At 36.1% G+C, this 27,026-nt stretch overlaps 1 protein-coding gene across 1 annotated transcript in view; it reads right to left on the reverse strand.

Moving 5' to 3' along the window:
• The window catches only part of LOC146005024 (uncharacterized), a 142,096-nt gene that overhangs the window by 41,379 nt on the left and 73,691 nt on the right, over window positions 1-27,026 (reverse strand). The window contains exons 22-27 of the mRNA XM_083144158.1: window positions 18,806-18,949; window positions 13,499-13,640; window positions 12,048-12,180; window positions 9,002-9,192; window positions 7,160-7,313; window positions 1,446-1,570 (exon numbers count right to left, since the gene is read on the reverse strand). Coding sequence (XP_083000284.1) covers window positions 1,446-1,570; window positions 7,160-7,313; window positions 9,002-9,192; window positions 12,048-12,180; window positions 13,499-13,640; window positions 18,806-18,949 — 889 coding nt within the window. The remainder of the gene's footprint in view (window positions 1-1,445; window positions 1,571-7,159; window positions 7,314-9,001; window positions 9,193-12,047; window positions 12,181-13,498; window positions 13,641-18,805; window positions 18,950-27,026) is intronic.

Below are 27,026 nucleotides of genomic sequence, written 5' to 3' on the forward strand. Positions count from 1 at the left end.
GTATGTCGGGGCCCTAGCTCCCCCCCCCCCCCAATATGCCTTTGTGGCATGTTACAATGTACAGTGGGTAGCTTTACCATTTCACAAGATACATTAACCCTTTCCAATCCTATGTTGGACCTCATCTGACATCTTGATTTTCCTGTTCCATTTCGATGTCGGAAGACGTCCGACACTTTATTTTGTTGCGTTTGTCTGCCCACTCTGCTGACCATTTTTTTTAAAAAATAATGACAAATTACAGACTATGATGAAAATACTGACTTCTACTAACCATTTTCCACCCCGGCAGTAGGTGATTTCAGTCAGTAGATGCCAGTACAACCCATGTTGATTACATGTTAGGTCAGTATTTATGCATTTGCAGATCCAGGACTAACATTAACATGAGCCCTCACATTCTTATACAGGGTGGGGAAGAAACAATTAAGATGATTTAAATTTGGCGCCATATCGACATCGTTGTAGGTGGCCTGGTGAAACACACATCCCTGAATAGAGTGGTTTAAAGCTTTCAGTCATCAGGCAGCGTTGATCGGAAGAGTGGTTGCTGTGGAAATGCTGAGGACTATGCTGAAATGCTTCTGCCACTCAGCACACACTTTCCGGTGTTCGTACAGTTCGAGGGCAACCAGGAGGACTCTTCCTGACAATGGATGCAGTAGTCCTCAATTGTGTAATCCAATTCGATATTGTTTGGCATGTCGGAACCTTTCTATTCCGATGTCAAAATGTCATCGAAAAACACACTGTGATACAATAGCGAAATCATTGTTTCAAAAGAACTTTTCCAACAAATTGTTGATGATCTTCCGACCAATGCTGCATGACGACTGAAGGCTTTAAAGCACCCTACTCATGGATGTGTGTTCCTCCATGCCACCTGCAAAGATGTCGGTATAGTGCCAAATGTAAATTGTTTAATTGTTTCTGCCCCACATTGTATATGAGAATTAGACACATGGAATTTCCATATGCAGGATGAGTCAGAATGGTGGCATCATGTTTAGACTCATTTTGATTTACTGTTTGATCTGAAAAGTCACATTTCCATGAGAATATTACGTGCTGGAGTTACATCAACAGTGACTGAACAATCATCCAAGATGGAGTTCAGCGGAGAGCATTACATTACAGTTGTTTGTGTGTGGAATTTATCATGTTACTGATTTGTTAGTTAATCTTTAGCCACGTGGTTAGTTCATAATGTTTCCTTTCTTATTATAATGATAATAATAATAATAAAATAATTTTTATCACACTGAATAATGCAGAACATGCATGATATTCATCAGCCAGTCAGAACAGTCAATGTTTGATCACATTGGTGCAAAATATGGATGGTGATTATTCAACCAGTTCTGACAGTCAATGTTAGGCACACCGAGCAGTGCAGAACATGGTTAATTCCCTGTAATACAACACCTTTGCAAATGGATACTTACATTGACTCAATTGTCCTGTGTTCCCCTGTACATTCTCCTTCCCTACCGGATTGATTTCCACACTGTTCAGGGGTAGAGTTTGGCTTATCGCTATTTTCATCATTACACTCCTCTGGCAACACATTCTAGAATAAAGTTAAAAATATATAAATATATTTCTTAGTTGTGAACCAACCCATTAAATATTTACTAGACTTAACTGAAGCAAGTTTTGTATTATGGACAAGTTGTTGACACCTGTCAAGAAAAAAATCTTTGAAAGTTAAGGTAGAAAAGAATTCAATTTTATAATTTTGACTACTCATGAAAACATTATTTTATTCCATTAAGCAGTAAAACATGAAAACATTAGGTTCTGCAAAGTATATGCAAGAAATGTTATCTTTTCACACACACACACACACACACAAGAAAGTCATATTCGTGTACAAGAAGAGTCAAATCCAAATAACATATTGATCAAATTGATTTAGTTCTGGGGCAGGCAGAGTTGATTTCATGATTAAATGACAGTTATTCTGATTGTCACACGTGTCAAACTATGAATATTTTAAAGCAAAGGTTTTGTAGTTTGGTACGGCAAAGTTGCAATGGAATACTTATGTATTAATATGTACAAATATTCAGAATGAGTTTTTTCCTTGTATGTACGCATTGCTTACATTGTAGAATTATTTTCCTGTAGTTTACGGTTATTACAAGCATGAGAAAACAGATTTTCGTTGTGATGTTTCAGGAGAACACACACTCCCTTCATCAGACATTTATTTTCATTTTGACTAAAGATACAGTTATAACAATGGTTAGCAATTTTTTAAAACAAAAAGAATCTGTTATAAAATGGATGTTGTCAATGTTACATTATTGTAATATAGCAACTCAACTGTGAAAAGAAGCAGTTTGTTTTATTTTTATTTCAGATAAAAAAATTTTGATCACATTATTTTTTTATTTAAAATTATGAATCCCAAATATCATCAGGTAATTCAAATTCATCATTGTTTTCACAAAGTCTCTTGATGTTTTCTTTTACATTAAATTTTGAAGATGGTGGCTTACTCCATTTGTGAAAAAGAAAACTCCATACTGGATCTATGTTATCATTTTCATTATTTAATTTATTCCAGTGTTCTTCTGCAATGCATGAATGAAGCTTCCCAGACATTCAACTCTATGTTTCCCGTCAATCTTTTTAAAACCCTTCTCTTTTTAATCAAATGCTTTTTTTTTGATGATGTGAGATGACAAACCTGTTCTTGGGTTTAGATTTATAATGTCCAAATCGTGTTCGTGCCATCTTATTGCCATTTTCCTTGCTGTTTGTCCTACAGAATCCTTTGAACATGAACAACTTATATTATATATTCCTGTGGTTTCCACATCTGGTAGAGAATTTCTCATTTTGAATTCATTAAATGTACATTCCAAACTTCTTGGTGATCTAAAAACAATTTTGAAATCAAAACTTCTAAAAATGTTGGCAATTTTATGTGAGAATCCCTTGTGGAATGCAATGCACACAAATTTCTTTTCAACAGATTTTTCATCTTTGTGTGTATTTCTCTCTTCGTTTAGTTTTCTTGCGACTTGCTTTTTGATTTGGTTTATTCTGTTAGTGTGAAAGCCATTTTCTTTTGCTATATTAAAAAGGATTTCTTCTTCATTTTTGATATTCTTATTATTAGAACATAGTCTTTGTGCTCTCAGGAAAAAAATTAAAAATATATTATCCATTGTTATACGCAAATGTTCTGAATTGGCATGGATGTATTTTTCCCCTGCTAATTTTTTCCTATGGACTGATGTTTGGTTAGTTGAGTCAGTTGTCTTAATTTGCAGACCAAGGAAAGAAATTACATTGTTATTCCATGGGTTCGCAAGTGAATTTTATGCGACGATGTGATTCATTTAACAATTTAAATACGTCTATGATGGTGTTCTCATTTTTAGCATTAATTAGCACATCATCTACATATCTGATGTAGTGTATGATATCCACACCTACCTCATTCTCAATTGGAGATTCTATGTAATGAAGGAAAATGCTGGAGATGATTCTGGATACTGGGTTTCCCATTGATAGACCATTACTTTGCTGATAGATTTTGCCATCAAATATAAAGTAATTGTAATTTGCACATACAGTAAACCATTGAACCATTTCCCATGATTCTACTGGGTTAACCTTCATCTCAATAAGCCATCTGTGTAATGCATCTTTGGCACCTTCTATTGGGACAATTGGATATAAATTTTCAACATCAAAACTTGCAATACGATACTCAATATTCCAAACAATATTGTTTAGTTTCTGTTTCACTTCATATGCATTTTTAACACTGAATGGTGTTTGTTGTTTAATTATAGCAAGTCTTTCAACTAAATATTTGGATAGTTTGTATGCAGGATGTGTGAAAGTTGCAATGATGGGTCGTATTGGAGTTCCCGGTTTGTAAGTTTTTGGTTATACATTGTTGTAACTGAATCTTTAGTCAAAATGAAAATAAATGTCTGATGAAGGGAGTGTGTGTTCTCCTGAAACGTCACAACGAAAAACTGTTTTCTTATGCTTGCAATAACCGTAAACTACAGGAAAATAATTCAGAATAACGCTGAACCATATCCAGAAGTACCAATTGGAATTTATTCATTGATACCAGCTGATATCTCAGATCCTGGGAGCTCACAGGTCTACAAAATCCAGTGTAACCAGGTTGCGAAATCCTGGGGTGGACAGGAGGGGGGAGATTGTCGCCCAAACAAAAGTTTCAAGGGGGGGGGGGCACTTCTGTTACAACAACAAAGATGATAAGCAATTAGTTTTGACTTCAAATATACTATACTAAGGATAATATCTACAACACACACACCAAAAATCGAAGGATAACGTCTGTCTCTGTGTGTCCTTGTGAGTCTCACGCTTGTGCTCTCTCTCACACACTCACTCACTGTCTCTCTCCCTAAGAGATCATTAACAGATCTACACTGTTCAGATACCGGCCAATAATTTATGAAGTCCATAAAAATGCCATGTGACAGTTCCACGTGTCAAAATGTAAAGAATATTGTGCAAAATGCATAATTTTCATAATTTTTGCAACAGCATTGTAGAGAAATGGATTTTGTGATTAATGATCTCATGTGCATATTTCAAAGTAAAACTCTCAAACTGTCTACTTCAGCACAAGTTCATTTTTTCTCTGATGTTCATTTTTAAATGTACAATTATAATTATTAAGTATTTCTAACTTCAAATGTTAATGTTAAAGTTACTGTTCAATGACGTTTGTTTCCTATTTATGTTAAATTGTACAATGTTTATGTGCTATGGTAACAGAGATACCAGTTGCGGAGGTTTGTGATAAAAGTATCAAAAAGTGTTTTAATTTATACAAATATTCAGGTAATTTCAAATTTAGGTATGTAAATCAGCCCATGGAAGTTTAGCTTCACCTTCACAAATCCTGCAAAATATCATTCAGTTAATAACAGTTAATCAACGACGGCAACAACACATGTTCCAATGGAAGACTTATATGAGGGTCATCCAGAAAATAAAGACAGTCTTAAAACGGTTTTTATTTTCTGGATGACCCTCGTATATTAAAATGTACAAATTGTTACAATTTTGAAACATACTCATCGGTATCTGGGAATTGTTAAGAATACCGGCACTGGTTATCAGTATTGGTTCAAAATGGTACACTTCTGTTCAGAGAAAGTGGCACACTCGTTTGAGTTGAATTCCAGCTTCGTGTCTGGCAATACAGCCGAAGTAAGTGTTTGGATCCCATTTTAAACTGTAGGTCCAGTTCCGATTATCCTGCTGTGCATAAAGTGGACTTCAATGCAAAACTCAAACAAACAAGCATATCGATGAAGAAACAATATTTCTATCTAACTCAATTTTTTTAAAAGTTAATTTCAGTTACTCTTCTTCCAAAGAATATTGAATGTTTCATCTTCAGTTGTATTTCACAATGCGTTTTTAGTATTGATTATTGTAAGCACGGAGTTTTAGCTGCAACATGACGAAGAAAATAAAACACGGTTTAAACTCAAAAATATTTAGACTGTCAGAAGATCTCTGGGTGTCATTTTTATTTTCATCTTGCCCCACGAACAATAAAACGTGTAAAAAAAATATAACGCTACAATCGGTGTGACAACTTGTTAGACGGTCCCATGTTCCATCCTCGGTCAAGACACAAATCCCACTTTAAAACACTGAAATACAAAGACAATGAAATAATTAATGTGTCACCATGAGGGGATTCGAACCTAGGATTTTAGCTTACAAATCCGACCTTAAATCGACATGCCACAAGCCACGGTGAGGAAACCTAGATTTTTGGGTAATTTCTCCATAAGATTGCATCTTTTCCTGTCCAGCTCGAAACTTTTGATGTCGCTTCTCGCTAATTACATTCATTTGAAAGCAATATGCTTCATCAGATAGTGTTTATATGCTGTGCACATTGCTGACAGAATACAAGTGAAGCTTGTGCATAAAAATTAATGAAGATATTGGGAACTTGTGCTTTTGTGGAAGGTTAGTGTTTCCAACCCTAAATTACCATCGTGATCTAGCTTCCATCAACATAGCGGATTGTGCTATGTGAGGACGAATCTCATTAAAATAATGTAATATATGTGCCGTTGGTTAAACTATTTATTTCAAAATTATGTCATTATTCTGGAATCTACGGAGGCATTAATTCAGTCGGCAAGGATTTTACGAGATTCACCATTCTATTTTCGTGCTCCATTACGAAACCAATGTGCACGTGTAAAAAAGTAAAGCCCAAAAATTTTTATTTTAGAAAAATGCCATTTACTGTTAAAGTTAAATGAGAGGACAACCATTGACTTATTTTTAATAGCCTCGATGACTGATGTGGGGGGGGGGGGTACCTCCTCTCATGTGCCTTCCTGGCTGTAACATATACTCACTCTTCTTTCTTTCGGATTTCTATTATTTTGCCCATTGCATATTCAGTGCAAACTTTGCGATTATCTTTGCCAAAGTGAATGAGGAAGGAGTTTAGTTATTCTTCAAGCCTTCTCCTGGGCTAGGAAAACATTATTTCCAATTTTTTTTCTTTTTTTTTGCATCATTATTAGGAATTACAACAGCACTATTTCCATCTCGCTTATTCTTATTGAGTTTTTTTTTCCCTTTCATTGTTTAGTGTTGCTTTTCTTTTATTTTTGGCTACTCTCGACAATGAAGAGAGACTCAAAAAGAACACCCACGCTCAGGCCAAATTCGAACCCGGGGCCCTCTCATTCTAATGCATTGTGATAACCACTTCGTTACGGACGTCAAAAATGCATTTTTTAAATATATTTTTCACGAATTTTTCACATTTACATTACTTTGATTGTAGACGTGGACAGTCCAGTTAATTAATACTTACGCTGCAATCTTTCTGTTAGCCTTTTTCTTTGAGTCTGAGAGACACAAAATTCCCTGCATGTGGTTAAAATGTTTGAAAGTAAGCAACACTGCTGCTTTCCAAACACTTACTTCGGCTGTACTGCTAGACACGAAGCTGGACTTCAACTCAAACAAGTGTGCGAGTTTCTCTGAACAGAAGTGTACCAACTCAACGCCAAGTAAGAGGGTATGGGCTAGCATCATAATAATATCGATATTAGGGTACATTTATGCTATTCTTTTACAAAGAAAAAACAATTTTGTGACCACATACTGATAAAATGTGTAATCCATCTTCCTTACTTCCATAATATTCTTTCATATGAGATAATACTTCACCAGAAATGCGTAGCACATCAACATTTCCTTTGGCTTCATATGTACATTCACTCCTTGCATATTTCTTAGTACTGATATTTCCAAATAAACTGAAAGAAGGTGACAATGAAGATATCAGAATACATGTAAATACGATATACTGATATTTGTCACATTATCTTTTCATTAATTCATAAAGGCAATTTATAGTACAGGATGTTTCACTCATGAATACAATTAAGAATAATGCTAAAATATTTTTCAAAACTGCTAAAGAGATAGGTTTGGAAGTTAACAAAGAGAAAACTAAATATATGCTATATGCTTACAGGCCAAAACCAAGTGTTAGGTAATAATCAAAATCTAATTATTGATAACAACTCGTTTGAACCAGTTTCCAAATTCAAATACTTAGGAGTAATATTAACAAATGAAAATTATATTAAAGAGGAAATAAAAAGTAGGCTTAATTCAGGAAATGCATGTTACTTCTCTCTTCATAAACTTTTGTCTTCTCGTTTAATATCTAAGAAACTGAAAGTTAAAATATACAAAACAGTAATTTTGCCTGTAGTATTATATGGATGTGAAACTTGGTCCCTTACATTGAAAGAGGAACATAAATTGAGAGTATTTGAAAATAAGATCCTTAGGAATATCTTTGGACCTAAAAGGGATGAGGAGACAGGTGAGTGAAGAAGGTTACATAATTTCGAACTACATAATTTGTATTCATGTCCAGATATTATTAGAATAATTAAATCAAGAAGACTTAGGTGGGCAGGCCATGTGGCACGAATGGGAGAGGAAAGAAGACTTTACAGGATTCTTGTTGGGAAACCTGATGGTAAGAGACCTGTAGGAAGGCCAAGACGAAGATGGAGGGACAACGTTGAGATGAACCTAAGGGAAATCGGTAGGGATGGAAAAGAGTATATAGATCTTGCTCAAGATAGGGAAAGATGGAAGGCCTGTGTTGCTGCAGTCATGAACCTTTGGGTTTAAGAAGGCTAGGGAGTTAGTTAGTTAGGGTGTTTCACTCGCTCTCGGCCCCTGATTTTTGCTCATAAAATTCAAACTATTGAACAGAATGTAATGAAATTTACTATGGACATACCTTCGTGTACAAGAAGCATGGTGATGTCATTGGAGATGGCGCCACAGTCTCTCTCGTCCTTGCATGAGCATGCACGTGAGCCTGGGCGATTCTGCCGTTAAATGCCAAAACGGTGTCCATAAATGCGTGGCAGTGACAAATTATTGCACAGTTTGGGGTCCGGAAACTGCCTGCAAAGTCTTCTGTTCAATATTTGGTGAAGAAACTGGAAACAACGGGAACATTGTCAGATGTGCACGAAGGAGGACATCCAAAACTGCCAGAAGCAACAATGCAGGAAGCGAAAAACAGATTGCTGGCCTCACCAAGGAAGTCGCACAAAATAGGAGTTTCCACAAGCACATGCCAACGTTCTGCCAAAAAAGGAAAGCAATATGCATATCATGTTACTTCTGTGCAACAATTGCGACCTCCCAACAAAGTGAAAAGAGTCAATTAAGAGACCACTTCCAACACTCGCTGTGACGTCAAGATGCTTCTCATACACCATGGTATGTTCGTAGCAAATTTCATTACATTATGAAATTTGTATACCGTTTGATTTTTATAAGCGAAAATCAGGGGCCGAGAGTGAGTCAAACACCCTGTAGTAGTTATCTCTGAAACTTCTTATGATGTAAGAATTTCAACTACAACATAGTAAACTACAAATATTCTACATTGAAATATTATTTAATTTACCTTCCATGTCCCATTTCTCTTTTAGCATTATTTTTATCTTTTATCGTCACTGTTCCTCGGTAAATTATATATAAAAATGGTTGCACATCATTCCTCCGTATAATTGTTGTTCCTTTCAAAAAATATTCTTCCTCCAAGTATGTTGAAATAACTTTCAAAATTCCATCACTTTCATTCTTAAATATTGGAGCCTAGAAAGAGAAGGCTCAATAACTAATTGATACAAAACAATATACAGGGTGTCCGAGAAGTGTCCATAGATTATTTTATATAGTGCATATTACTCTTAGAGATATATCTATTTATTTACATTATAACATACTTGTGAACTTTACATTATACAGGGTTTTCCAAAAGCCTTTCTTACGTTTGAATTCACTACAACTTTGTAACGAAGATATTTCAGCGAAATAAAGTTTGTATTGCACAGCAGTCTTTAAAGTTTTACCTTCGGAAGTGTGTTCGGACGTGGCTCTTTAGTGGTTGGAGCACGACGTGCTTATGCAGATAGGAGGAGGTGGCTGTAACGTGGTGCAGTTGCAGTACTATGAAGGGAGTCAATTTAGAACAGTGTTATACCCAGGTAAGAGCTTTCCTGTCCCTGCCCCCTTTTCACAGTGCAGAAAGGCTATTTTGACAAAAAAACAGTTTTCCTGCTGGCCTCTTCAGGGAGGATGATTCTAAGATTGCTGCTTGTTGTCGAAACAAAGCATGCTTAATTGATTGTTTGACTGCAAGTTTCTTCATAGATAAACTGCGTTTGGAATAAGCTGTCATTGTTCCAGCGCTTGCCGAACATTGACCTTTCTAGCTGAAACCACGCAGCGTTGTTGCTAGCTACTGTCAACTCCCTTCTGTTTGGAGAAGGCAGGCTGCAAATGAGCTACACATGAATGTATGAATGTTCCTACAGCACACTAATCATTATCACGATAATTGTGCAAAAAAAAGTTCTTCAATTTGATAAAGTGAGTAGTAAAGTAGAAAGTTGAAACACCACATGCGTAAGCGCTGTTTCTCTGCTTCCCATTCACTCCATTTATGCGTGTGACCAATGTTGTGGTATGGCAAATGTAAACTGCTACGTCTGACAAAAATTGCATGCATAAATGGAGTCTGAAAGTTTGTCTGATGAAATGTTGTACCACATAAGACAAAAAATGGCGTAGTGTGACATTTTGTTGCAATTCGACATTAGTCAGATGGCGATATATAACAAAAATAATATTGCATGCATCAATGGAGTCTAACTATTCGTCCGACAAAATGTTGTACCATGACTAGAGGCACAAATTTTTGGCAAATAAAAAAGCAAAATTTCGGTACAAAAACTGTCTATTTCGGGTTCAAAAGCGGTAATAAAATAAAATTTCGGTGTTATAGCAATAAATAATCACATCAAAAGTGCTATATAAAATGACATTTTGGTTTTAAAATTGTGCATATAATCCTAAATTTGATTTAAAAAATGTACTTATTACACAAAATAAACTTATTCCTTCTAATAGCACATTTATGTAGTTACCAGAGTATTAAGTTTATTCCTGTGTAAAGGGATCCATTTTTACTTCTCACATATTTACAGCAGAATAAATCAATTTTCCGTGAATTGCATAACTCGCAGGATACTTCAGACTTCAAAAAGTGTCGTGTCTGAATATAACCAGTAAATTTCGTGTTTAAAAGTCAATTTCTCATTTTGCAGTTCATTTCGCATTATTTTGTGAGAAAACAGGGTAGAAAAATGCACCTCAGACCTCTCAGAAACATGAAAAATGAACATTGCAGCATGTTATTTCATATTTCGTGTTTTCGTTAAAAGCGAAATTTGCATGCCTCTAACCATGACATACTGTCCGACGTAATGTCATATTATGGTGATGGACAATGCCAGAGTGGGTGCACTTTCTACCCTTTTGATTGACAGCTCCACCCTCTTGTAGCTCCCTTATAGACAAGAAGAAATGATAAGTCAATACATTTTACAGGTGATATTTAAAGGCTCATCAAATGGGTCTGCCCCTCTCCCACCTCCTAACCTTCCATCTCTTATTTCCGACACCATGGTTGTGTCCGATGCATAATAGGGACCTAAAAATTTGACACCAAGGGCTGGCAAGGACCTCTTTAAAGGCAAATGCCTGGCAGATCCATTGCATCCCACAAGTTCAACAACAAAAAGAAAATAAATGCCAATCAAGGCAAAATTCCATGACATTTTTGACCTCTGAAATTCCCTGACTTTTCCCGGTTTTCCAGGTCTGTAGCCACCCTGGCTTGAAGACTTCAGTGCTTTGGTCCATCCTATTTTTTTGTTGTAATATGAAGACTTGTATTATGTACCAGAGACATAACAAAAACTTGTGTAAGTCTTTACATGTTTTCCCAGGTTCGAATCCTGGCCTGGGCATGGATGTTTGTGAGTGTCCATTCATCAATTTGATCATCACTCATCCCCATCTTCGCAAATTAGCCAAAAGTGGCACAAGAAGAGAAGAAAAATAAAGCAAATTAATCTTTACATGTTTATTTTATTACAATTCATGAACAATGGTTTGCAAGAAAATTTTCAGTGCAAAGTAACTAAAAATAATTTATAGTTCTTTTCAAACCAAGTAACTGTGTAACTCTGTTACTTTTTAAAAAGCAACTCTCTTAATTGATGCCCACCAATCTATTTTGAATGTATCAGTATATTGAACATACAACAGTTAGAATGAAAGATTCCTTTAGAAAATTCTTGTGGTTAATTTACAGAAAGGGTTGATTATGAAAGTAATATGGATCCAAATAGTCCAAAAATTTTGGCTTTTACAAAATCTGGACAAAAAAATGATATCATGATTTTGGTATCCATGCTTTATATGATATAATTATGAAAGTAATTTATAACACCTCCAACAATAACAAAAGTACAGCTTGAATTAAGTGAATTATTTCTGCAGCACTTTAACAAGTTTTTTAAATTGCTTCCCCAAAAGAGAAGAAACTCCATCTATGGAACAGATCAATCTATCACTAAAAGTGCTAAGTTAAAAATACCTACCATCTTTAAAGTTTCCTCATACAATTGTTTTGTAGCATCCTCTTTTATAGATGTCGGCAGTTGCTCAAATATTGTGCTTGCGTTTAAGCCAGATGTTCTCTCCCAGGTATTTTCAAAATGATTAATGGCTTGGCTGTAAACAAATAAAAATAAAAATTGAAAGTGAATACATTTATAAAAAAGTTAGCTATGCACAAATTCACATTTTTTTAAAATAACATGGTTTTCTATGAATTATATAAAAAAATATTAAAAACAACAGGAATTTTTGATGCAATGTACACAAAGTAATAATAATAATAATAATTCCTTTATTTAGCGGGCGAAATTCAGCCGTAGGTTGCTCTGCCACCTAACCCTTGCCATGAGCTACATAAGAAAATATAAGTATATATAATATAATATGATAATATATGAGTACAGATGGAAAGCTTGATTACACTAAAGAGAAATTACCTACAATTATGAATATTCTCATTTCAGTAATATTAGTCATAAGATAATATAAATGTGAAAGAAAAAGAAAAGAAAAGATTTAAAAAAAAAAATATGAAAAGAAAAAATATAAATGTGAATGTTAACATAAGGTTGCATTTAAGTAAATAATAATAATAATTTGAAGATATTAATAAAATTCCAATTGTTACAGTTATAGAATATGAGTGTTTTGTCGTTTGTTGAGTGCCAGTTCACTTCTAGTATGTGCTACTGTTCTGCTGCTGTTCCTGTAGATGCATTTCTTTCAATTTAATTTTGAAACTCTTATTGAGTTTTATGGATTTAACATTTGTTGGTAGTACATTCCATGCTTTCGGGGCAGATATAGAAAAGGATGAGGTATATAGTGTAGTCAATAGAAGGTTGATTGATCCAATTGAATTGTTGTTTGAAGTCTACTTTATGCAAAGAATGGCTAATTGTGACTGGATCTACAATTTAAAGTATGATCAAACCACTGTACCACATACCTCTACCAAGAATCAAAAACGGGTGGACAAATCTGGACAAAATTTAATCCAGATATTGGCTTGATATCCAGATGTGTGCATTATCTGGACAGTTTTATCGTTTATTCATTTTATGGCTGTCCGCATATTCCATTATTCATCATGTTCATATTTTACTGTATGAATTTTCTACAAATCCTTCATGAAATCTGTACTATCCGGATATCCGAATCATCTGGATATCCAGATTATCTGTTGCATCTGAAACAGATATTGGATAATTTGAAATATATTCTTTATGCCCTTTTCTGAAGAAGGACCAAGGTCAATTTCAAGTTGCTGTGAAGTGGTTTGTTAATGTATCAGTATTTAATAAAACAATTGTTTACAGTAATTCTACCTTAAATGCTGATGTGCCTTTATCATTCAAAAATGGTACAGAAACAATTAATTTGTTACATTCTTAATGAATACTACCTGCTATTTCAAAGGTAGATTTCTTACATTCGCAAATGTTTGTCAACTTCCTCATGATCCATAAAATTGATTAAGTCTTGCAACATTTCTTGATGCTTTGAAAGGGTAAGATTTGCTGTTGCAGTACTGCTTGCTATACTAGCAAACATATAGCCAAACATCAATGTACCTGTAAATAAAAATATTTCATAGCATATTAAGAAGGGCTGAGCTGATTGCGATGTATTGGTATGTATAAAATTCGAAGTTTCTTTTATTTGCACAGTTTTGTGTAAAAGCTGGATATTTCGATTGCATAACATGTAATTCTTGATATACAGGGCAATTCAAAATGAATGGTGCAACTTTACACGGCTATTACGACGTTACTATTTATGAAAGAAAAACAGACAAGGCATCAATATAAAGAAGAACTCTGGAAGTATTATTCCCACTTAGTGGGCTTATTCTGCTTAGCCGATGTTCCACCAGGATCGCCAGTGTCGCAAAATGACCAGTAGAGGGCGTATTGTGTGTTGCAGCTATCGAGAAATGATTCAATCACAATGGTGCAAAGACATTTCCGCATGCATTTCGGTAGTAATGCATGCATTTCACCCTTCCGAAAGATTTACAAAAGCCTTAGAAACCGCTGACAACTTGCTGTCTCATGCATAGCAAGTACTTGATTATCGTTTGGAACTTTTCCACGTTACACTTTGTTCCCATGTTGAATCTTTATAATGTGAGTCATGTGAGTAAAACTTCCACAGTTTTTCTTTATATTGATGCCTTGTCTGATTTTCTATGATAAATACCAGGTATCCAAAAAAGTTCGTGCCGCTGGAACGAAAAGTGAAAGTCAAACGGCATGTGTCGGCAATCCTGTCTGGATGACATCAGAAGTTTACATTCCTGGCAACCGTCAGTCAGTGCAGAGTTTGGAGGCGTGTTGGTCGCATAGACAGCAGGTCTGTAGGAACTACAATCCTGAAGGGAACATGTCAGTGTCAAAGGACGTTTTACGGCCGTGTTTACTGTATGAGTTCAAATTTGGCAGCAATGCTGCAGCCGCTGCTCGAAAGATATGCCCCGCGTTTGGAGAGGCATCAGTGAGTGAGCGCACAGCACAAAAGTGGTTCAGTCGATTTGCATCGGGCGATGAGAGCCTCCAGGACAAGCCTCGAGCTGGACGCCCCACCACTATCGACGAAGCCCTGCTGAAGGAGACCATAGAGCGTGATCCACAGCAAACGTGCAAAGAACTTGCACAAGGGTTTGGAGTGTCGGAGGAAACCATTCGATTGCATCTGCATACCCTTGGGAAGACTTGGAAGCTCAGTAAGTGGGTTCCTCATGTTTTGTCCGAGGAAAACAAATGCCAGCGGCTCACCATTTGTGCATCATTGCTGCCACGCCACAAGAAAGACCCATTCCTGGACCAGATATTGACATGTGACGAGAAATGGTTGTTATACAGTAACCGCAAAAGAAAACATCATTGGTCGTCCCCTGGTTCTGTTCCATTGACCCCCAAAGAAAACATTCATCAACAGATGGTACTGCTCTGTGTTTGGTGGACCAACGCTGGCGTTGTGCACTTTGGATTGCTAGAGCATGGCAAAACCATCACATACGAGGTGTACTCGTCCCAGTTGCAAAGGGTTGCAGGTGCACTGCATCCGAAGCAGCCAGCACTAGTCAACAGGAAAGGAGTGATCCTTCTTCAAGACAATGCTAGACCTCATATGGCGAAAGCGACCAAGGAGGTAATCAACACACTTGGTTGGGAAATTTTACCTCATCCTCCTTACTCCCCGGACATTCCCCCATCCGACTTTCATTTGTTTTTGGCCATGGATAATCATTTGCGTGAGCAACAGTTCCTAAACAGAGATGATGTCACACAGGTCATAGGACAATTTTTTTTGCTTCTCGGGACCAGAACTTTTACAAACGCGGGATTTATAAGCTTGTATTTCATTGGGAACACGTAATTGAAGCTGAGGGAGCTTATTTTTTTTAATAAAACACATTTGCCAGAAATTACAGAGTCTTTATTTCTCACTGCAAAATACGGCATGAACTTTTTTGGATACCTGGTAGTAACGTCATAATAACCAGGGTGGCTACAAACAAGCAGAAATGAAATTCCCTGACTTTTCCAGGTTTTCCAGGACAAAATTTACATTTTTCCCTGACAATTACAAACTAAACTAAATCAATGTTTTTGAAAAATGTAAATAATAAACCCATACAGATCCAGGTACGGATTTGTTAAGTACCAATATTATCTTCTATGAAATTGACTTAATTTCTCTACTCTCTATGATTTGAATTCAAACAACAAAATTGAGAATTTGGAAAATTATTACAATTCATAAGCTAGGGAAGGATTACGGAATTTTATCATATGCAGTAAGTTTAAAATAAAATACTTGATTATTTTTAAAGTTATGACTAAATGTGATAAGAGTGAAGAGTGATTGATTAAGAAATAAAATTTGTAATTGTTTTTCTTGTATCTACGCATTGCTTGCATTGTAGAATTATTTTCCTGTAGTTTACGGTTATTACAAGCATAAGAAAACAGTTTTTCCTTGTGACGTTTCAGGAGCATTGTTATAACTGTATCTTTAGTCAAAATGAAAGGATGTGTGTGTTCTCCTGAAACGTCACAACGAAAAACTGTTTTCTTATGCTTGTAATAACCGTAAACTACAGGAAAACAATTTGTAATTTATCAGTCTCCTTATCCATTATCGGTATTATATGTTGATATTTCCACTGAGGTTTGGAACCCTCTGCTTGCAAGAACCATGAGTGCGGCACTAGTGGTCGGAGAGCAACACACACACACATGCAGGCAGGAAGAAGTGGCATGTAGCTGTAATCTGGTACAGTTGCAATGCAGCCGTTTTAGGACACTTCTAGGTTAAAAATTGCAGCTCTCATACAGTCTCCCACCGACTGTGATCTAGCTTAAGTGTAGTAATCAGATTTTTGCACTCAGAATTTGGCACAGAGCCACCAGCAATCTTGTGAGTTCTGCAGACCGGATGTCGTGAGTGATAGTATGGTCAGACGATGGTGCAGACAATTCACAGAAGGCCAATCGAATGTGCACAACCCCATACAGCTGAGTACACACGGGCCCTTTGCATCACTTCAGGTGAAAGATCTTGGACCGCAAAAACTGTTTCTATGATAGACCTCTTTTTCAGAAAGCCCTGGCCTTGAATGTACCGACTTTCATCTCTTTCTTTAACTAAAGAGGTTTCTAACAGGCCAAGGATTTCACAGCTACACTGCGGTAGAGATCATTCCAGTCTTTGCTGTCAGACACATATACCATGGGCATAAAAAATTTAGTGCCATGCTACAACAAATGTCAGAACAACAGTGGTGATTATGCCGAAAATTAGGTTAGGACTCACTGTTACTAATGCAATAAATTACAACTGATATTCTTGTTTTATTTATGCCTAATCGGTAGGGATCTTGATTATTTTTTTTTTTAAATTGGTGTATTTTTTTATTTTTTTATTTTTTACCATTCAGTGTTATTTTCCCCAAAATTCACTTTTTCATTTTAGCGCATTTTCTGGCAAATACCTAAAATTATACCCTCATTGTATTTTTAAACTACTGTTTCAAATTGTAAGTCACATGGTCTACCTCTTTGTGAGAGTTTGATATCTTGAAAGTTATTTTGGGAAAGTTATTTCCCATACCACCTTCTTAATTTTAAGGTAAGGGTTTTAGATAACGGAATTTTCCCTGTATATACTGAAGGGTGCATAATGACCATAAGTGGTGACGCACCCAAAAAATTTAAATCAATCAATCTCACGTGACAGATACCGATATATTATGGCACAAAAAATTGGCATTATCTTTTTTTGACTTGTTAGTGTTACGTTTCCCAAAATTTGCGTTTTTGTTTTAGAACATTATTCTGCCAAATATATCGGAACTTAATACTCCATTGTGCTCTTAAACTATTATTATAAATTGTAGGTTACGTGGTCTACGTATTTTCGTGACAGTTTGATATGTTGGAACAGATTTTTGAGGAAGTAAAAGCAAAGTGCTCCCCTGCACTTTGCCATGAAGGTGTATAGGGGTATGGAGTTAGGGTCCCACACTTTCTTAATCACGGCTGAAGGTGGGGGTGATGTGATCAGCACCATGCTCCTGGGTACCTTTATCCCTCAAAGTTTCCTCCAGGTACCCGCTTGATATGATGCTGTGTGGGCACCGGAGCAGTTTGAATAGGTGGAAAAGATTCCGGTTCTCCCCCGCAGGGAGACCCCGGGTCTTTCACATGGTAGTCAGACACCGTAACGACTGAGCTCCATTATTTCTCGCTCGACAAATGCCGATGGTGTGCACTTAGCTTGGTAATTCAAAACACATCTCCCGCAACAAATACTGAAGATGTGGCTCCCGTGTGACGGTAGATACGCTCTTGATCTCCTGTTAGCAGGGGTGCCCACAGGGGAGTATTATGGCACAGGTTGCGCCATCGAGATTTTGGGGTGGGGATTTTTTCCTTCAAATAATATAAAATTTAACATTTATATCTTTTTCCTAAAATACTCTGTATATGTAAAGATTTTACACCTTAAATTCACCATATTTAATCCATTAGATGAAGAAAAGAAAGTGTTTAAGGGTACTATCAAAGGTGGGGGGGGGATATCCAACTTTTACATATTAGGCCTTAATTGACATGTGGGGGGGATTCTGAATTAAATTTTGGGGACAGTATCCAACTCTAGGTCTTAGATTATGGCAGGTATTTTAGTTAGTGGGGGGATTGAGCATTAAATTGAAGGGGTATCCAATTCTTGTGTATTGCTTTTGTCTTAGACTGTTGCGGAAATTCTGGTGTGGAGACTGAAAATTAATTTTTTAGAGGAGACAATAACCACTCTTCAATATCAACAGTAAGTCTAAAATTGATTGAATATTAAATTTAAAGGGGGAAATATGAAGCTCTTGATAACTGTTCATCTGTGGTATCCCTTGGTGCAGGTGGAAATTTACAGTGGAGGTGCAGTCATCGCTGGCGAGGGCTGTTGCCTTGCTCACTGTGCACAACCAAGTGGAGAATTCTTGTTGCTCGGCTCTGCATCCGGTGGAATTTGGGGTGAATGAGCATTCAACTGACGAGCTTCAGGACGATGTTTTAGTGAAATTGATATTTTAGCCTTCCATGCTCCCAATTCCTTCATCAATATATACAGTGGCTCCCCGATTTTACATTTTCCCACATTTTAATTGTAACAACTGTAATAATAATTCTACAATTCAAGCAATACTTACATACAAGAATAATGTAATACTTACCAAGAAGAATCAGCACTATGACTAGATACATTTCAAAAAGAGTCTGAGCAGATATGTCACCAAAACCAACGGTAGTTGTTGTTACTGTTATCCAATAGTATCCGATTATGTAAATGACCAATGGGTTACTCGTATTCTGAAAAGCTGTTAAAAATTACAGAAGTTAGTATTTTCAAGATTATGTCAACTGATAATATATTTAAAAAACTTGTTTTTTCAAGGTAGAGATGCTACATCAGGGTGGCTACTCTAGGATCATGGTAAAATTCAAGTATAATTCCAGGTTTTCACGACGAACTTTCCAAAAATTCAAGGGTAGAAGTTTCCTCTATTTGTACCTTACGTATTACCACCTCAGTGTGGTATTTAAGAAATTTTCAGAGGGGGGGAAATTCTACAGACTGTCTAGAGACAGCATGAGATAATGCTTATATATTGTTGTGCGATATAATATATATATGTAATAATATTAATATAATATACCGGTGTATATATATTACACATGTATGTATTTATATGGTGAGGACGCTATAAGTGAGAGAACCTGTCGTGAGTGGTTTCAACACTTCAAGAACGGTGACTTTAACGTCGAAGACCGGCATAGTGGTGGAAGACCAGCTCGGCGTCGTGTACTATGAGCTGTTAAAACCAAGTGAAACAATCACAGGTGCTCGTTATCGAACGCAATTAATGCATTTGAGCCGAGCATTGAAGGACAAACGGCCGCAATACAGCGAGAGGCACGACAAAGTGATTTTGCAGCATGACAACGCACGACCCCACGTTGCCAAAGTGGTGAAAACGTACCTGGAAACATTAAGATGGGACGTCCTACCCCACCCGCCTTATTCTCCAGACATCGCTCCCTCTGATTATCACCTGTTTAGATCAATGGCTCATGAACTGGCTGACCAACACTTCCGATCTTATGAAGAAGTCAAAAAGTGGATCGATTCGTGGATCGCCTCCAAAGATGAACAATTTTTTAGACGCGGCATTCGTACGCTGCCCGAAAGATGGGAGAAAGTAGTGGCCAGCGATGGACAATACTTTGAATAATGCCTGGGTAAGCAATGTTTTTCATTACAGCATCATATTTTTGGGGAAAAACGGCGGAAGCAAAGTTGTACACCTTGTAACTATTCACGTATGCAGCGAAAACTCATTTGTAGGATACAAGAAAGATTTATTTTCCAACTAAACTTAAATTTAATTCTACACGAATTTAATTTACACACACACTTAAAATATGTAGAGTTTCTACTTTTGCTTAGAACGATGAAACTTAACCTGTGTGCTTTGAGACTTTTTAGAGGATGGTATTTAATCAATATAAAAGGTAAACAACGCACGTAAAAGTTTTGTAATGAGATATCTACGTTAAACACGAATACCCAATTCCTATATATACTATTAAAAACAAGATTTCAGTTAATTTGTGTAGTAGTTATGCTGTCTAATGTGTTTCTGTTTGTCTTGTATAGTATCGGTGGTGTGTATGTATGTGTCTTGTGTTGTAGTTGTGCTGTCTAGTACGTTTGTTTTGTCTTGCGTAGTAGTTGTGGTCTAATTTGTTTGTGTTTGTCTTGTGTAGTAGTTGTGGTGTGTAGTTTGTTTGTGTTTATATTGTGTAGTAGTTGTGCTGTGTTTGTGTTTATATTGTGTTATAGTTGTGATGTGTTTGTGTGTGTCTTGTGTAGTAGTCGTGCTGTCGAATGTGTTTGTCTTCATCTTGTGTAGTAATTGTGCTGTCTAATGTGTTTGTGTTCGTCTTGTGTAGTAATTGTGATGTCTAATGTGTTTGTGTTTGTCTTGTGTAGTAGTTCCTCCATTCATATTGGGGGTTAGGCGTAGAGCTGACAACTCTGCACTGTAAAAAAGCCATGTCAAGAATCAGCAATATAAGGCCATGGATGTTCCCAAGGTAAAATATTCCGGAGGTAAAATAGTCCCCAATTCGGATCTCTGGGTGGGGACTACTTTGGGAGGTCCCTGGACTAAGGATAAGATCTTCATTAGGAATAAGGATATTAAATTAGGCACCTGGAATGTTTTGAGCCTTTACCGGCCTGGGACATTTCAGTGTACAGTTAATGAGATAGTTAAGTATAAATTAGATGTAGTAGCTGTCCAGGAAGTTAGGTGGCCAGGAGAAGGGAATCTTAAAACTAAAAATTATACTTTTTTCTATGGTGGTACTGAAAATCATAATTTTGGAACAGGCTTTTTTATAAATAATAGAATTATCTCGGCTCTTAAAACAGTAGAATTTATTAATGATAGGATATCATATGCAGTTTTACAGGGTAGGTGGTGTAAAATTATTTTAATAAACATACATGCACCAACGGAAGATAAAGATGATAATACTAAAGATAATTTTTATACAGAGTTAGAACAGGTCTTTGATAAATTTTCTCAGTATGATATGAAAATTCTGTTAGGTGATTGTAATGCACAGATTGGCAAAGAAGAGACATTTAAACCCACGATTGGTAAAGAAAGTCTTCATGAATTAAGTAATGATAATGGTATAAGATTGATTACTTTTGCAACCTCAAAGAATTTAATTGTGAAAAGTACCACTTTTAAACATAAAGATATCCATAAATATACCTGGTCTTCTCCAGATGGTAAAACTCATAATCAGATAGATCATATTCTCACTGATAAGAGAGGGCATACTAGTATAATTGACGTTCGTACACATAGAGGTGCTGACTGTGCCAGTGACCATTATTTAGTAATTGCTAAATTAAGAGAAAGACTCTCAGTGATAAATCATAAGCAACAAAATCTAAAAGTTCTAAAATTTGATACAGGAAAGTTTACTGATGAAAGAATTAAGAAAGATTACCAAATTAAACTGTCAAATAGATTTGATATTTTGAAGGATTTAAATGATGATGAAAATATAAATGAAACAGACGTAAATAAGAATTGGGAGCACATACGTAATGCAATAGAGTCAGCAGCTAAAGAAAGTATAGGATACCATAAACCGAGAAAAAGTAAGCCATGGTTTGATAATGAATGTCATAATCTAACAGAAATAAGAAATCAGGTTAGACTTAGGTGGTTAAATAACTCTGATACAAATCTAAACAATTATAATAGAATAAAGCGAGAAGTTAACCGCATGTTTAGAAGTAAAAAAAGAGATTACTTGAAAAGCAAAATTAACGAAATAGAAACAAACAGCAAAAATAAAAATATCAGAGATTTATATAAAGGTGTAAATGAGTTTAGAAAGGGGTGGCAACCTAAAGTAAACTTGATAAAAGATAAAGACGGTGATTTTCTAGCTGACCCAAGCGATATTCTAAATAGATGGAAGAACTACTTTAATGACCTTTTAAATGTCCATGTAGGAGATAAATCAGAAGTGATTGAAGTACACACAGCAGAACCTTTAGTTCCAGAACCTAACTTGACTGAAGTTAAAGATGCTATTAAAAGGCTAAAGAATAACAAAGCACCTGGCATTGATTTAATACCAGCTGAGTTAATTAAATATGGTGGAAATTCATTAATATGTCAAATTCATAAATTAATTTGTTTAATATGGAATAAAGAAGAAATCCCTCAACAGTGGAAAGAATCCATAATTGTTCCTGTGTTTAAAAATGGTGATAAAATGAACTGCAATAATTACCGTGGAATTTCTCTACTCTCAACAACAAATAAAATATTATCTAACATTCTTTTAACAAGACTAACACCATATGCTAATGAAATTATAGGTGATTATCAATGTGGATTTAAACGTAACAGATCAACTACAGATCAAATTTTTCACATCAGACAGACACTTGAAAAAAAGTGGGAATATAATCAAAATGTCCATCAGCTATTCATTGATTTCAAAAAAGCATATGATTCGGTCAAAAGAGATAAATTATATAATATATTAGTAGAGTTTGGAATATCTAAGAAGCTTGTTAGTATGATAAAAATATGCACCAGTGAAACAGAAAGTAAAATTCGTGTGGGTATTAATATGTCTGACAAATTTACAATTCATGATGGGTTAAAACAAGGAGATGCATTATCTCCATTGCTCTTTAATTTTGCCTTAGAAAATGCTGTTAGGAAGGTAAAAGAAACTAAAGAAGGACTAAAATTAAATGGTGTGACTCACTTGTTAGCATATGCAGATGATGTAGACTTACTGGGGGATGATGTGAATACAATTAAGAATAATGCTAAAATATTTTTCAAAACTGCTAAAGAGATAGGTTTGGAAGTTAACAAAGAGAAAACTAAATATATGCTATATGCTTACAGGCCAAAACCAAGTGTTAGGTAATAATCAAAATCTAATTATTGATAACAACTCGTTTGAACCAGTTTCCAAATTCAAATACTTAGGAGTAATATTAACAAATGAAAATTATATTAAAGAGGAAATAAAAAGTAGGCTTAATTCAGGAAATGCATGTTACTTCTCTCTTCATAAACTTTTGTCTTCTCGTTTAATATCTAAGAAACTGAAAGTTAAAATATACAAAACAGTAATTTTGCCTGTAGTATTATATGGATGTGAAACTTGGTCCCTTACATTGAAAGAGGAACATAAATTGAGAGTATTTGAAAATAAGATCCTTACGAAAATCTTTGGACCTAAAAGGGATGAGGAGACAGGTGAGTGGAGAAGGTTACATAATTTAGAACTACATAATTTGTATCCATGTCCAGATATTATTAGAATAATTAAATCAAGAAGACTTAGGTGGGCAGGCCATGTGGCACGAATGGGAGAGGAAAGAGAAGTTTACAGGATTCTTGTTGGGAAACCTGATGGTAAGAGACCTGTAGGAAGGCCAAGACGAAGATGGAGGGACAACGTTGAGATGGACCTAAGGGAAATTGGTAGGGATGGAAAAGAGTATATAGATCTTGCTCAAGATAGGGACAGATGGAAGGCCTGTGTTGCTGCAGCCATGAACCTTCGGGTTTAAGAAGGCTAGAGAGTTAGTTAGTTAGTTTTAGTTATAATGTTAATATAATATACCGGTGTGTATATATATTACACATGTGTGTGTGTGTGTGTATATATATATATATTATGTGATTGGCTGATTCAGTGTTTTAAGTCCACCTTGATGCACAGTAAGGCTAATCGGGACTGGACCTACAGTTTTAAAGTAGGAACTGAACCACTATGTGCCTCCACCGGGTATCGAACCCGGGACCACTTTATTACAAGGTGACAATTTTAATTGGTAAATAGGGTCACTCCACACTTCGTTTTATTTCACTGAACTTTTTTAAAAAAGCTTTAAACAAAACTTATTTTTAATAATTGTTGAAAAATTGCCAATGTGAATTTGTATCTTGACAGAACGAAATGGCCAAATCCACATTATGATCAGAACAGTTAATCGGGACTTTGCCTACAGTTTTTAAAGTGAGATTTTGACACCCACCGCCAAACTCTAGTCTGGGACCTAACTTTTGGGGATCTCAATCAAACTTGGGCATAACTTTTTGGGGGAGGCAGAATCAAAAAGTTTTCTACCACATAAAAATAGTGCCCAAGGCTACTTTGCTAATATACCGTTACATTTGCGAAATCATAAAAATTACTCATTAACTTGCATCTATGGACCGGAGCTTAACACAAGTTCTATTAGCTTGTTAATTCTAAAAAATTGTTATGTGGGCAATGAAAGGTAATGTAGCGGCCATGTAATTTTACATTTGTTAAATCTTTCATAGGCAACAAAGAAAGAAACTCAACGCTTTACAACTACTTCCATCTTGTGTAGATGCACTTGCAAATTTTCAAAACCACTCCTTTGACCAACACAGCCTTCACTGCCACCAGCTTTATCAGATTTCGTTCATTTTGAAGGCAGATTCCTGATATAGCAGAGTCTGGAACTCGTAATGCTCACCTTTTCCACTAACATTCTAGCTTCACAAAGATATCTAACTCATTATTAAAAAAAGCAAACTGTTCTTTAAAAAATGACTTCATAAAGGGCTATTGCGTTTGCATCAAAAATTACATGTAGGCTAGCTTTGTGTGCTATTGTTCCATTCATACAAATTGAGGTGTTCTGAGGTGACATGTTCGAGTCACGTGACAACTAAATTGTAACTTTCACATACATTTTCCTACCAAATTCCGTGGACAAAGAAAAGGAGAGAGGGGAGGTGATCTTCAACCCTGGCCACTTGTTTGACAATTCCAGGAATAGAGCAGTCCTTGAGGCCACATCTGTGTTTGCCAAATGAAGCTTCCAGTTGTCTGACAGAAAATGTTGCAATTGAATGGCGAAGTAGGAAAAGTAACTAAATTGCCAATAATTTCTTGTCCCCCCCCAAACACCATTCCCCCAGGATAAAATTTATGAAGCAGAGAGAGGGACACAATTATCCAGAGGGGGGAATTCGCCCTAAAAATACCACACTGCACACACACACACACACAAATATATTAACAATATGAAGGGTCACCATGATTCCAACGTATCCAAAAATTCTAATTCAATTCCATTACACAATAAATATATTTAAAATATTTAATTTAAGGTGCATAGTTTACAGTTATCAATTCACATACTCGGACTCGAAAAAATTGTTAATTGTATATGATATAGACACTCAAATTTACGTAATCAACTTCAAGATATCTCATCTTACAATAATCTTCCATCTGTCAGATAGATTGTTCTTCAAATGACACTAACAAAGCTTAATCCTTCCTCGATAAAATAAAAGCTAAACTGTGAAGTACTTGCCTCAGGGCATTTATAAATATGTATAAATTCAATGGGATTTGGATTAATACAAGTTGCAATTTTGTCACGTCTACGGAGAAAAATTCACGCAGAAATCCTGGAGCCAATAATTCACAGAATTCCCGATGTGTAGCCACCCTGTACATGTGAATAACAAATAAAATTAATTGCAAATTACCACACAGTTTGATAATTGCAGTGCTCTATGATGGGCAGATAAAAAAAGTTCCCAGGATTCCCTTCCAGGTGGAGAATGAGAGATAAGGTAGCACATGCATGTTGTGGTGGGAAGGTTATCATGTATGCTACCAGTTGCAACAGGTCTGGTCACGTTTCGGAATACAGTGTGTCGTTGCTGTTGCATTTCAATTAGATGCGAGTGTTGGTTGGTAATTCAGTGTAATGTTGCAATTTGAACAGCATACAAACATCAAGTTCATGTTCAAATTGGGAAACTCTGCTTCAGAGATGCTATCGACCCTGCAGCAAGTTTATGGTGACACTGTTCTGAAGAAATCTGCAGTTTACGACTGGATTTCCTGGTTTAAGAATGGAGAGGATACGGAGGCTATGTAGCAGAAGGGCTACCACATCCAGAGCCGAAGAAATGATGAAAAAGTGCAACAACTGATTCGATCTGATCCAAGAATGACCATCGTGAAATTGGAGCAAGAAGTTGGTATCTTCCATGGATCCATTCATGCGATTCTGTAAGTTGAGATGTGTCGGTGCAAAGTTTGTTCTCAGGCAGCTGTCATGGATCCGAACCACACATCACTGCTTGTGCAGAAATTCTTTGCCAAGAAACACATTCCTGTCATCACCCACCCACTCTACACTCTAGATCTTGCTCTTGGCAGTTTCCTAATCTAAGAATTGCAACCACAGAGGACATCAAATTGAATGTGGCAATCGAACTACAGAATATTCCAAAATAAGCCTTTCTCCAGTGGCGTGTCTGCACAAGTGTCCTACTATTACAGTGCTATGCTACAATTCCAGAAACTATTTCACTGTTCCTTGCATATGGTGGAAACAGGATGGGCAGAGTTTGAATTCATATCTCTGGCGGTTACGCGGACAAGTTCACGTTTCATTTTTCCATGCAGTTTTTGTTCACAACAAACAAAACTTCGCTGCGAACAAAAACTGCACGGAAAAATGAAACATGAACGTCATGCTTTTCATATCTACATATTCAATAGAGTGAATTCATCTCTCTGATTAAACTCTTTCTTAACCCGGATACTTCCATCACTGTAGCTAAAGTGAGAATGTAAGTTTTTCATCGGTCCGACTTCAGTGCTGAGCACACAGAGTTGTTGACTCAAGATCACCCAATGAAACTTCAGGGTTCATATTTTGGTGTGGATGTAATCTTTGTTCTTGGTCCTTCATCACTTTCATCAAATCATCATTAATCCTCATCACTGTATAAACAAAAGAGGTACAAAGGAAATATTTAAAATGAG

This window comes from Lepisma saccharinum, chromosome 22 (assembly GCF_977018435.1).
Source record: "Lepisma saccharinum chromosome 22, izLepSacc3.1, whole genome shotgun sequence".
NCBI lineage: Eukaryota > Metazoa > Arthropoda > Insecta > Zygentoma > Lepismatidae > Lepisma > Lepisma saccharinum.